Source organism: Embiotoca jacksoni, unplaced genomic scaffold (assembly GCF_022577435.1).
Source record: "Embiotoca jacksoni isolate LCO1_2020_lvr unplaced genomic scaffold, fEmbJac1.0.p SCAF_25, whole genome shotgun sequence".
NCBI lineage: Eukaryota > Metazoa > Chordata > Actinopteri > Embiotocidae > Embiotoca > Embiotoca jacksoni.
The window spans coordinates 3,024,141-3,038,015 of record NW_027185376.1 but is presented as its reverse complement, the minus strand read 5'-3'; the positions used below and the strand labels follow the sequence as shown (position 1 = coordinate 3,038,015).

Here is a 13,875-nt window from a genome sequence, read left to right as displayed (position 1 = left end):
ATGTCGGCGTCAGAAGCTTCAGAGAGGTATTGTGTAATAGATTAAATTTGACTGCGGAGCTGAAAGTGCTCTTTAGCTGTGACTCTTTGTAAATCTCATGCGGATTGGCACGCCGTGGGATTAGTTTAAGATAAAGATTATCTTTTATTCGTTTGTTTGGTGGGCGCGCTGTCTGAAGACATTTGTTTTCAATCCTCAGACACCCAGACTGAGCACACAGCCTACAAAGCACTTCCTCTGGAGGCTATTCTTTTTTTTTTTTTTTTTTTTTTTTCCTTTAATGCTAATGTGAAATACTTCTCATCGCCCTTTTGAAACTTTATTTAGATCAAGGCAAAGGGATGCTGTTCTCTTGTTCCGCGAGGAATATTCCACTGTGTTTACCAGTCTGGTCGCCACTCCCGCAGGGTCAAGGCAATCTCCGGTCTTACATCAAAGGCTTCACGAAGATTAACATAGTACAACTCATATTATACGTGTCTATGGCAAAGCAGAAAACCTGCAGTATTATACCTCATTAAACCAAAGAATCCTTCTAACATAACCTGAATTTCAACTCACGGCTGAACTCTCCACCTCTCCTCTTCTCACAGTACCTGATCAAAGTAAATGAGATCAAGACCAAGAAAGGAGTGGACCTCCTCCAGAACCTGATTAAGTATTACCACGCACAGTGCAAGTAAGTACCACCTTAATCCCCCTAACCCAAATTTGCACCACTCCCCCGCCGCATGCATCACACCCACTGAGAAGTATTCCAGAAAACGCACAAGAAGGCGTTTGCTGCTTCTCTTTCTCTCCCTCTGTGCAGCTCTTGATGTCGATTCCCCCCCCCCCCATCCCTCCCCCACCCACCCGCCCCCCTTCGTATGATTCACGGATCTTGAGGGTGCACTGTCACATATATATATAGCTCTCATAAATATGCGCAGTTCATCATACAGATACGTTCTGACAGCTGCGGGGTTTGGTGGGTAAATAAAGTGGCCGCTCTCTGAGCCAGAACCACCGCCCGATGCCCCCACCCGCCACCCCACCCCAGCCCACCTCACCCCCGACAGGATGACAGATTTTTTTCTCTCGCCGTTGCCACGTCCTGTCGCAACACCGGGACAAAACAATACACTTCCCTGGTTAATCAGTTCAACCTGGGACTCGATGGATGGAGAGGCAGCGGCGACGGCGGTGATGGATGAGACGTGTTATGGCGCCCGATGGAGAGCTGAGGAAAGTGTGCGACGGCTCACAGCTCGAGAATAAAGGAAACAATTTGTCTTCAGTCGGAGCCATTGAATTTTTACGATTAAGACGCAAGACATCGTCACGCATGCTGCTACTAATTGTGCATGTGCATTAATACGCAATGTAAATCAGTCAGTAAGTCGAGCAGAAAGTTTCAATGCAGTTACCGACTCAGACGTTTCCTTGCTTTCCCTGTTTGAGATGATTCTGTTAAGTTTGCCTCAAAAGCTTTTAGAGGTTTTATGATTCCTCCCTCCGATTAATCTCATTCTTGCCAGAGTCCATCTTCCACGAGTCTCTGCAATTTAAAGTGGTGAATAAAAGGCTGTCATAACCAATAGTCATGATGGCTGTAAAGTATTGAATTTCCCATTAAACACTAAGTAAAATTAATGCATTTCTAACTGCGTAGTAAAGGTCGAGGGAGGTGAATCCTTTTCCGTAACTGCAGCATAAACACTTACACCATAGATTCTGACACTTTGCAAAGTCAACAACTCTTCACACGGAGAGCCGGGCGCAGTGGGAGGAGAGACGTGGGATCCTCAATGCACAGAGTGAAAGAAAACAAGCAGAGCAAAGATGTGGCAGAGAAAGTGATGAAAGCTGGATGTATGTTCAAAGAGGAAGAGAGCAGTGGGAGGGGAGGGAGGTCATTAGCGGTGATTTGCGGCTGCGGCGGCGCTGCGTCGAGGTGTGTACCGCTGACGGATCTGTAATGGATTTCAGGATGTGCTAAGCACCTCTGCAAATCTGCCGATGGCTCAGCCAGATAGGATTTCTGTGCCAAAGAGCCAAAGGTGCCAGCACGAGCCGAGCGATACATTAAAACACAAACTGCCCCGATCTCCCTCGCTGTCTCTCTCTGTGACCTTCATAATGCCCGAACGGAGCACACACTGTAACACGTGACATTTGTTAAGTAGTAATTCCCATAAATGGCTGATCTGTATCTCCATTAATGTTCACTTTCACATCCTCTGTTCCTCCTCCAGTTTCTTCCAAGATGGCTTGAAGACAGCGGATAAGCTGAAGCAGTATATCGAGAAGCTGGCAGCTGATCTCTACAATGTAAATACCCACCTCTCCTCCATCTAATATTTTGTCTCCTGGTCATATACCAGTTTAAAGTTTCTGCAGAACCAGAGGAGGTGCAAAGAAGTCTGAAGTTGTGGCTCGTTGTTTTTCGTGCACCTCGCAGTCCTGTGAGGATGAAATGTGACGTTTTGCTCTTAGTGATGCTCTTAATAACGTGGTATAAAGCTCAGGAAAAGAGCCAGTAAGTGGAAGTCTCAGTTTAACATTCCAATAAAAAAATATTCGGAGGAGCTCAAATGATCGAGTTATAAGTCGTGATCAGTAAAGGGAAACTTAGCACTTGTAAAGGATGAGCCTGCACTGACTGCTGCCCACCATTTCTTTGTTCCAATGCTGCTGTGCTTTTTTCCTGAGGCAACAGTTTTATTCTAAAATAATGCCCTTGTAGTTTTAAAAGCAGAAACGTTGAGGCATCTGCAGCTACTGTCATGATTCGGGATCTTCTAGAAACCAGTGAACCCCATGTGTCCGAAGATTTTAGCGCTTTGGAAAGTAGACGTCAGACAAAAGAGCTCCCGCTCTGCACTGATTGCTCCCAATGAATGTAATTTAATCTAATTGGATCTAACATAGAGCTTCATCAGGCGCTCTATTACATTAGATGTCGTGGGAGCTCTCAGTGCACTTGTGTGGCTCTTTTGTCTTCACAGGGCTCAGCACTAACGTTTAAAAATGGCTGGCAACGGGGGCATCAGCGTTTCGTTGCTAAAACTGAAAATGAGATTTTTAGTCTCCTTATATTTTGAGTAATTAAACTATGAATGAGTCAATTTACGCATTTATTTGTGATGTCCTAAGTAACAACATTTTTTCACCCCACAATCAAATATTATTTACCATCATCTCTAAAACTGTGTCCACGCGAGTAAACACGCCATCACAGCTGCACTGTTGTTTAGACTGACATTTAAATATCACTAATGCGAAAAATATGAAAATATATATTATATATTAAGGTGCACATTTTGTTGTTTGGTGTCCCTATTTCCATTTGTTAAAAACTGGTTTCCACTGATTGCAGCCAAAGGCCAAGAATTGCTTGCCAATTTTTCAAAATGGTTGCCAATGGCAACTGTTGCTGTCGAGCTCTGCATCAGTTTGTTCGTTTTTTTTGGATGTGTGTACATTTGTCAAAGCGTCTCAGGAACTGGATGCCATTGTGAGAGACAGATTGTACATGACAGAATTGTCAAAGAAAATAAATTAATCTTCTTAAAGGGATAATTAAATGTGCAACTGTGCGTTTTGATAAAAAAAAAAAGTACCAGATTGTGTCAAAGGATATTTTATTCGTGCAATAAACGGTTCCACGTAAACGCAGCTGGTGCAATCTTGGCTTTTTCCTGGGGAGCGTCTTCCCCTCACTCGTTTTCTCTCACTTTCTCTCCACAGATCAAACAAACTCAGGATGAGGAGAAGAAGCAGCTGACGGCCCTGCGAGACCTGATCAAGTCGTCCCTCCAGTTGGACCAGAAGGAGGTATGCAGGTCACGCAGAGACAAATTTAAACCAAACTCTCGCCAGGGCCAGACCGAACCGAACCGAGCTACATGTCGGGGCTAAAAACAGCCGCGGCGGACCTCGATAGCTTCTCGGCCAGCGCTGTACTGAAACACCTCCCCTCACCCCTCCGCACACTTCCTCTCACTCTGGCCGCGACCGAGCGTGGCGCCTCGTCTCCTGCGGCACGGAGCGAGTGCCCAGTGCTGTACCATGCTGGTAGCCAGTGTGTGGTAGGCTTTGCTGGTGACCAGCGTTGTGCCTCACTGGCTGCTCAGAGGAGAGACGCTCACTGCCCCGACTCACGCTTACAATTAAACCCCTCCCCACCCCCTCCCCATCAGTTCACACGTTCACACTCTCAGCCCGCCTACCTGCATGAAAACCATCTATACAGCCTTTCACACTTTCCGTAGCTTTCTCTTGTAATTCAGCAGTACTTCTAGATAGTTGTGTTTTTTTTGGTCGGCGCACACACTTGTTTCACACCCACCGCCTGCACCTGAGCCGGATCTTTCACACCTCTCCCCTCTTTCTCCCCCCCTCTTCCCCCCACCCCCTTCTCGCTGCCTTCTGCTTGTCTGGAATCAAGTCTAGAAGAGTAAGTGCTGGTGCAAGTGGAGCATGCTGGCATCTGTCTGTTCTGCTTGACAGTAGCGTGGTTTTGGCCCCGTGGGGGTGTTTTACCAGCGCATGCCCCTTGGCTTCTTTTATTTAATTCTGTTATCACTTTCACTCTCTGCATTTTATTTATTTATTTATTTTAAAGCCCCCTGCAACTTCGATGTTGGAGAATAAAGTTTGTAGTGTGTGCGTGTGTGTGTCCGTCCGTCCGTCCGTCCGTGTTGCATGTCTTTTAAGCAGCTTCTTCTCTGTGCATACTGTGTGTTTAACGTCGTCGTTTTTTTTTTTTTTTTATTATTTGCGGGGTGGGTTTGCACAGGACTCGCAGAGTAAGCAGGGTGGCTACAGCATGCACCAGCTGCAGGGGAACAAGGAGTTCGGGAGTGAGAAGAAAGGCTACCTGCTGAAGAAGAGTGACGGGTGAGCTGGTCACACAGAGACTATTAAAAAAAAAAAAAAAACCGCTGTGGTGCGCCGTTCATGTTGCATTAAAGATTTAAAGCGCTCGCAGGGAAGGAAGACATGACAACCCCTTCACTAATGTGTGGACGCCCCCTTCTCTCTCTCCCTCTCTCACACAGGCTGAGGAAGGTGTGGCAGAGGAGGCAGTGCTCAGTGAAGGGGGGCATGCTCACCATCTCTCATGCCACAGTGAGTGCACAACACACACACACACACACACACACACACACACACACACACACACACACACACACACACACACATGAACTCCCTGACCCCTCACGAGCAACTGTGTGGATCAAAGGGAGAGCGTCATGCGGGGAGGTTGTGTGTTGGGCTCTTTCAATCTGGAGGCTGGCAGAGTGGAATTGACATAGATGGGTTGCCATGGCAACCCCGCTCCCCTCACCCCCCCCCCCCCCCCTCTCACTCTCCCTACCCCTGCAGCCTGCTGCGCCTCGGTGACTCATCTCCGAGGCGAGTGCGAGCGTACTGTATGTGCTGGCGCGTGTGCGGCGGCGTCCCCGCTCTCGTGCAGCAGACGCGGCCTCGGCGTGATGTCTCTTCTTTTTTTTTTTTTCTTTCATGCAGGAATCCTAACAAACGGGTCCATATCCCGAGTTATTTCTGTCACCGTGTCGGTCAGTGAGCTAAAACCTCAGAGCGAGCTTCTAACAAAGAGAGCGACTGGACCGAGGGGTTTAGCGCAATTAGTTAATTCAGCTAATTGTGGCAGAGCTGCGGCAGGTGTCTCATCAGGCTCAGATGGGCAGGAAATCCAATTGGTGACTTAAAAAAAAGTCTGCATTCAGGAATTTTAAAGGTTTTTGAAAGTTAAATCATAAATACTCCTCAAAATGCCACACCAAGGATCTTCTTCACGTCCACAAACCAATAAATGAACCACTTCTTACGTAAGGAAGGTCGTCTTATTGATCTCCCAGCAGCGGCGCTATAAATATCTTTTAAACTAAGATGACTCAATCCATTGTCGAGAAAACGATCAAGCTTAGTTTGTGATCGCCACTTGATCCTATAAGAAACAAACCTTTAACAGGCTGAAGTTTGTAAAATGATCTATAACAATTAATAGTCTTTAAATAAAATGTGTTTAAAAAAAAAAAAAAAATTTAAATCTGTATTTAGTATTTATCATATTTTAAGGCCTATTTCTTTACATCGATTGGAAGAAGACGGCAGCAGTAAGTGCTTGCTTGGATGTGGTTTGTTGTCATGGTAACACGAGGGACTCCAGGGAAACGCTCCGTCTGCCGGTCGCTGTGGTTCAGACTGAAATACCCCCACACATAAACTGATGACGCTCCCACTGGCCTCAGCTTTACCTCGAGCTCAGTGCTAAGCGGCAGCTGATAGCCGGCTGACATGCCGAGCTAAGATGGTAAACGTAGTAAAATATGTCTCCGAGAACTCAGCCCTGTTAATTCATTTTAGAGCTGCAACATAATGCAATAAAACCTTCTGGACAGCATATAATGCAGAAAAAGATCCTTTCGAGTCATTTATTAGTGTTGTGTTTTTGTTTTTTTTATGTATATATTTATGTATAATCATTAAATTCCCAGTAAAGTTCACTGTTCTCGTGCACTGATGTCCTTTTGGACAATAAAGTTTATTGTTAAACTCTAAAATATGCCATTACACGTCATTGTTACGGAATCAGGGCACAATGTTCTGAACATTTGTTGTTGTTGTTCAGATAACTTAATCACTCTCTAAAAATATATCAGATGATACATCTGGAATTTTTTTTTTTTTTTTTTTTTTACGTTCCCTAACATCGGCATCTACATCGGCACCAAGTCGAGTATGAGTCGGTGTACGCAACTACGTCCTTCTTTAGTTCCCCAATTTTATTTCCGGCGCCTGGTTGTAATGCAGTAATAGTTTAATAATAGTCAATTAGTTCCTAATGATTATCGAATGGTATTTTTGCTTGAAATGCCCAGGCTGTACCTTTAAACCAACATTTCCTCTTGTATTCGTGAACAAGTTTTTTTTTTGTTTTTTTTTTTAAACATTTAAGGTTTGTTTAAAGTCGGACTGTTGTGACCGAGCCGGTGGAAGTTGTCACGTTTACCAGCAGACACAGTCGTTTCAGCTGCAACACGTCAGGGAGGATAATGTCTGGCGTCGTGACCGACGTGGAGGCCCGTGCAGGTTTTTGTTGTTCACGTTTGCTTGTTTTTGTGGCGCCGAGGTGTTAAGCGTGACGCGAGCTTTCACTCGGCCGCTGCCTCAAACACGTTTTTTTTTTTTTTGTTGTTGTTGTTTTTTTTTCTGTCTGCTGCAAAAGAGGCTCAGAGGAAGCGGTCGTCTCGGGTGGGACTGGAAAACTTTCTGTTCTGCCGAGCGACGAAAGGGGCTAAATCTGTTATTCTCCGGCCCGCTGAGCGGTAATCGTTCTGGAGCTTGTAATCATTCCTCTCTTGTCCGTGGGGCGGTTTACCACCGCTTGCACTCCTGTTTCTTCTTCAGCCCTCGTGGCAGCTGAACTCTAGGTGACTCTCGTTGCCGTGGCGCGTTGCCAGCGGGCTCCGAGGCTCATCGCAGCCTGTTCGCGTTTTCATTAGCACGTGTCGCCGTCCCTCCTCTGCCCGGGTACTGGCGGGAGACGATGCTCAGCATACGTGTGCCAACTGGGCCCATTATTACAGTACACAGCCCAGTTAGCACAGTCCTGTTTCTTAATAAGGGGGGGGGGGGGGGGCTGTTGTCTCGGCGACAGTGTTGTCGCTCAGTTCACAGAAGTAGAGACGCATACGCGAGTTAATACATTTAGCCGTGACAATTATTCAAATGCTTCATCGTGCGAAAATAGCAACCATCTGGTGGTTCGAGCGGCTCAAACGCAAGCTTTTCCTGCTTTTCTGTTTTTTTTGTTTTTTGTTGTTGTTGATTAGATTAAAAAATAAATATCAATGTGAAGGACATTTTTAGTGATCGAGAACTCTGAGAGACATATTTCACTGTATTTGTGAGCTTATTCGATTCGTCAACAAGGCTGTGGACAAATAGCGTACTTAGCGAGCGGCAGCCGACAGCGACGTCACCCGTCGATGCCCCGCCCACCGATAGTGGAAACCTGACTGCACCACTGACCTGTCAGTCAAACGGACACGCCCCCAATTTTTTTTTTTTTTTTTTTTTTTTTTAACTTTTTGGGGGCATATTTATTAAATGATGGAATTATTGCTACTCATAAATACAGAAAGCACCAAATGTTTGCTTCTGACATGTAATAATCTGTTGTTTTTTTGTTTTATTATCCCTTTAAACTAAAGATCTGTAAATTTCAGATTGTTTTTGAGACATTAGCTATTTAAAAATATCCCCTTGCGAACATTTGATACGCTAAACAAGTGATAAATAGTAACAGAATAAAAAAAAAATCAAATTTACAGAAACTGTCGTATTGTGCGTTGTTATAATTCGTTGTTTGCGGTGTGACGATGTGTGTAGTTTCCGTGGTAACCCTCAGTCTGTTTGTACTTACAGTCCAACAGGCAGCCAGTCAAACTCAACCTGCTCACCTGCCAGGTGAAGCCGAGCGGCGAGGACAGGAAGTGCTTCGATCTCATTTCCCGTAAGTTTCACACGCGCGCGTCGGGACGGTTCGGTTACCAACGTGTTACTATGACGACAGTTTGGCGGGTGATGCCCGTCTCGTACGAACGACAAGGGAAATAAATCCGAAGGAAGCGTGACACACACTTTTTGAATATTTTATCACACAGATAAGTGATGTTTTTGAATAATTTACAAAATGCCGGCTGTCGCTTCCTCCTTTCATAAAATGCCAAAGTGAAAAGTTGCATATGTAAACGTCACATTTTGTTTTCCCCCTCCACAGACAACCGGACGTATCATTTCCAAGCCGAGGATGAACAAGAGTTTGTCATGTGAGTAACATTGCTCGAAAATACACAATCTCCTTCAGTTTTTGTTGTTGTTGTTTTTTTTTAACTTCACGACCCCTTTAGAGAGATTTTGAATCCTCATTTTCTCAGACAAACTAAAAACTAACGTAACCCGAAGACTCGCATCCAGCGACCGATTTAAGATATTTCCATGCGATCTCGAGCCGTCATTGAAAGCTTTTTTTTTTTTTTTTGAACAATGGCGTGTTGGCTGGTGGCGGCCTTGTCGGCTCATTGTCATTGTTGAAGACAGGAAGAGTTTAACATTGTGAGTGTGTTCAGAGTGGGTGGCAGCGAAGGCAGCGGTGAGGATTTGTGGTCTGAAGTAATTCAGGTCGCTGTAACCACATACTGTTGTTTCCCACGGTGCCGTGACGCAGGCGGGCACACAGTTTCTATCTGAGCAGTAGATATTTGAGGTTTTTTTTTTGGACTACTTTACCCCTTTTTTTTTTTCTGTACATGTGAAGCAGTTGGTGGTTTTTTTTCGGTGACCTTCTTACACAGTTTCACGACGCACATTGTTGTAGTGACCGAAAAGGAAAAGAAGTCGGTGTTACATAAAGAAATGTCGGTTCAAGGGCGGTTAGTTTGATTGGCTTTTTTATCTTTTTTTTTTCTTTCGGTTTTCCTTTGTTGAATTACAATCATGTTACATATGAAACAATAAGTAATGCATGTGTTTGTTATTGCTGTCGATTAATTGGTAATTTGCTTAGCTGGCTGCTTTTGCTGCTTTTTTTTTTTTTGCCAATAACTTTTACAAGAAGGTGGTGAAAGCTAAGGTATTAAAATCCGTTTGTCAGAGAGTAAGACAGGTTTAAAAATCTGGGAATTTTCAGCCTGATTCTTCTTTCGTGTCTTTTTCAGTTGGTTAATTCATTTTTATGTTTCTCCATTGTTATAAGAATATCAGCTGTGGGTTCCTATTCAAATATGTGCAGAAGGAGAGAAATATATTATTTATTCTAAGTTATTTCACACAAAATAAGAATGTCCCCAAAATTGAAAAAGCTGTGGTTGTTGGATGTCACCGATTAATTATTGTCATAACGGCCTCCAGTTAATTTTCTACGAATTGATTAACAGCTCCAATGTTATTTAAAGGCCATGTCAATGACACCAATAAGCTCACTCTGAGATCTGTCTCGTTTCATATCTGGACCTTACCGACAAACAGGAGCACATCAAATATCAGCGACGACAAACAAGCAAACAAAAACAAAACAAAAATCACAAACTGCAGCTGAGTGCCGTGTCGCTGCCTCCGATTATCATAACAGGGAGGGTTTTATTTTTTTTATCCAATTCGTAAGAGAGTCATGGAAACAACATCTCATCGAATCGTTCACAAACACATGAATCGAATTTTAAAGAGTAAACTGCTGCCTGAATATTTCGCAGCCATCTAGACTAAAACTCGCAGGAAACCCGCTTTGATTTGTGACGCTTTTGTTCCGGGCTGCCATGTTCTTCCTCTGAAGATGGAAACTTTGTTCCAGCCTCGCTGCGGTTGTGCCACTCCGCTCGGCGCTGCTCAAACACTCGGTATCTCCGTGTAAACGTTGTCCTTTGGGATCCGGCTCGCGGCTCCGCTTCTGCCACGCAATTCTAACTGCTGCCGCGGCAGCAGCGTCTTCACGGGGTTTCCCTTGAAATATTGACTATTCCATAGGGCTCCTGCTTCTGTGCAATCACGCCCCCCCCCCCCCCCACCTCAATTAGACTGCTGGCATATTATAATGCCTCTTAGACGTAAACACAAAACCGCTTTGGCTCGTCATCTGCACGCCGACGCATCAGTGGGTTAAAATAACACATACAGACAATACAACACGTCGGTTCATACGGCCCACTCGCTGTCTGCGCTCTGCCTATACAGACGGGTTGAGTGACAGGGACAGAGGAAGTGCTGATGTCCGCCTCATAAAGCCCAGTGTGTGTGTGTGTGTGTGTGTGTGTGTGTGTGTGTGTGTGTGTGTGTGTGTGTGTGTGTGTGTGTGCGTGAGGGTCAGTTCAGTTTGTAGATCGCAGGACCAGATTGTGCTGTGTAGTGAACTGCAGGAGGCCATGTTTCAAAGGCAGCTACAGTGCTTCCTGTCTGTGTGATTGTTAATGACTGCAGTCCTGTGTGTGTGTGTGTGTGTGTGTGTGTGTGGGTGGGAGGGTGGGTGGGAGGGGAGTGGAGGGGGGAGGGGGTGATTGTGATTGTAATTGTGGGTGCATCTGTGCGTGTGCTCTGCTTTCTCAAATAATCAGACATAATCAGGACATTTTTTTTTTTAATTCATAAAGATCAATCTGAGCGATTACAGATCAGATGAGCTGAAGTAATGTTGCTGTTATATTTTCTCTTGTTTTGAGGATTAGATTATCTGTCTGTTACTGCATTGTATGTATGAACGATAGCATCTATCTGTTTTTGGACCGCAGACACGTTCGTTCTTCCACCTTGTTCATACAAAGTCATGTTAGAATAAGTTAATGGAAAATGACACCGTATTCCTTAATAACTATTATTTCACTTTTTAGGGAATAAAAATTATGTCCAAAAATTAATGTAACTGATTCATCGTTTAAGCATTTGTTTTGAAGCAAAAATGAAAAACTACCCAGTCATTCTAGCTTTTTGTGAGGATTTGCTGCTCTTCTTTGTATTTTGTATTTTTTTTGAAGGATTTCGGAATAAATTCAAATCAATTCAATTTTATCTTGAGTGTAAAATCATTATGTCACATGGTCCAAGAAAATTTAACAATCACTAAAAAGGTAAAACAAAAAGTTCACACGTTTAAATAAATTAAAAAAAAAAAACGCAGGCTGACTTCAGGCGATCCTGAACCATCTTCAACTATAAGATTTATTGAATAAGAGAAAGTTGTATTCCTAATCTTAAAAAGTTTCTGCCTCCCCAACTCAAACTGAGATCTGGTTCTACAGGAGAGAAATATTTTACGGATAAAAATGATCAAAATGTGCTCAGTGACAGGAACTGTAAAACTGTACATCGCTTTTTTTTTTTTTTTTTTTTTTTTTTCTAACATTATGAATGATGTGTTCCCTCTCGCAGCTGGATCTCGGTGCTGACCAACAGTAAGGAGGAGGCCTTAAACATGGCGTTTCGAGGCGAGCAGAGCAGCGGCGGCGAGGACGGATTGGAGGACCTGACTAAAGCCATCATAGAAGACGTGCTGCGCATGCCGGGCAACGAAATCTGCTGCGACTGTGGAGCTTCAGGTGTGTTGCCGCCGCCGGTGTGTGTCCGGAGAGACTCTCTATACACGCACACATTCTGTTTTGTGCTTCGTCAACTTACGAGAGGGAAAATAACAAACACCTTCGCTATCAGCACTTTCCGATTCAGCTGTGGACAAATATTTTATTTAAAGCCACGCGGCAGTCTTGATGTCTCTGCAGTGTCGCGGCTGCCTTGAACTCTTGCGTCCTTCAGTCGGACGGCAACTGAGCGAGCTACGCTGCAAATCCCCCAACGGCCTTCGAACAAACAAGTGTGTGTGTGTGTGTGTGTGTGTGTGTGCGTGTGTGTGTGTGTGTGTGTGTGTGTGTGTGTGTGTGTGTGTGTGTGTGTGTGTGTGTGTGTGTGTGTGTGCGTGCGTGCGCTGGCGTTGTTAGCATTCAGGGCACAACCCGATCCTGATCCTCCCCCGCAATAGGGAAACAAAGAGTCAGCACTCAGGAGTGCCACAGACATTCAGGCCCTCTGACACTTAGCGCGCACACACACACACACACACGCACACACGCACACACACACACACACACACACACACACACACACACGCGCATGCACACGCACACTTCAGCTCGCTCCACACAAACACACACGGCAGCGCGGCGGCCGACCGACGGGAGGACTTTGTGCACCGAGAGGGGGAGGGTGGAGGAGGGTGGAGGAGGGTGGAGGAGGAGAGATTTCAAGGCTTTGAGGAACAACATCATTACGTCACGTCGTTACATAAGTCACACACACTCCGTCGACCCCTGCGATCTGCAGAGGGTGGTGGGGCGGAGGGGGAGGGGGTCATCTGTCACGTCTGTCCTCCCTCTGCCACATCCATCCGTATACATGGCTTCAGTTGCGACACATGCTCCAGATGTGGGTCTTGCCCCCCCCCCACCCCCCACCCCCCCGAGGACATGACACCGAGCTCTAAAAACGCCTTTTTCGCTCGACACATAAAACCAGCTCCGTGGTCGGAAGGTCGTTTTGTAATGACTTTCAAAGGTCGCCTCTTCGTTCCCGTCGCTCCGAGTAGAAATAGGTCTCCCATCTCATCTCGTCCGACATATACGTCACTGATTTGCAGCTTTAGCATTAAGCAGCTACAGAGGTCACCGTTCACTCACCCGTCGTGCTTAACATGCACTTTCTGACCCGTCGCCAGCTTGTCTGTGTGTGTGTGTGTGTGCGCGCGCGTGTGTGTGACTCATTGGGTTTTATTGGGGGCCGTCGTCTCCACCCGCCTCCGCCCGGCGCCCTCTTGCCGGATTCAGACCGAGCAGCATCCCCTCGCCTCGCGGCGTCGCCGAGGTCACAACACCGCAGTCGAGTTTGAGGCTCGCTTCAATCTCCGAGCGTCAGGCAGCGGTCCCGGTCGGTCTCAGCGGTTTAGACGCTGCCGTGTGAAGTCGCATCGCAGCACGCTCGCGCCCTTTACTTAGCGGTAGGTTACGCAATCTCCCGTCCTGCAGTGTGAGGTGATCACTGGCGCCGTCCTCTAGTGGATTAATGAGGGAAATCAATAAAACAGGCTTTGGTTTCAGCGTCCACTTCATTTAGAAGGAAATTTAATGTGTAAAAATAGACTTGTGTCATCAGCTCTAATCAGTGCAAAGAAGTAATAATGAAATAATAATAATAATGAACTTTGCTTGTATGGCACCTTTCATACAAGAAATGCAGCTCAAAGTGCTTTACAGCAAGAAAATTACACGCAGTGTTTCGCATAAAAAGAGATCTAAAGGAACATTTAAAAATATAGAACTGAAA

At 45.4% G+C, this 13,875-nt stretch overlaps 1 protein-coding gene across 6 annotated transcripts in view; it reads left to right on the top strand.

The window, feature by feature from the left end:
* The window catches only part of asap1b (ArfGAP with SH3 domain, ankyrin repeat and PH domain 1b), a 60,873-nt gene that overhangs the window by 32,087 nt on the left and 14,911 nt on the right, over positions 1 to 13,875 (top strand). For 4 of the 6 annotated variants that reach the window (XM_069159617.1, XM_069159616.1, XM_069159619.1 and 1 more), the window contains exons 8-16: positions 594 to 679; positions 2,238 to 2,313; positions 3,733 to 3,819; positions 4,433 to 4,441; positions 4,784 to 4,884; positions 5,046 to 5,115; positions 8,443 to 8,530; positions 8,798 to 8,846; positions 11,935 to 12,101. In XM_069159617.1, the coding sequence (XP_069015718.1) occupies positions 594 to 679; positions 2,238 to 2,313; positions 3,733 to 3,819; positions 4,433 to 4,441; positions 4,784 to 4,884; positions 5,046 to 5,115; positions 8,443 to 8,530; positions 8,798 to 8,846; positions 11,935 to 12,101 (733 nt within the window). The remainder of the gene's footprint in view (positions 1 to 593; positions 680 to 2,237; positions 2,314 to 3,732; positions 3,820 to 4,432; positions 4,442 to 4,783; positions 4,885 to 5,045; positions 5,116 to 8,442; positions 8,531 to 8,797; positions 8,847 to 11,934; positions 12,102 to 13,875) is intronic. The other 2 variants (XM_069159614.1, XM_069159618.1) reach the window with 1 other exon arrangement.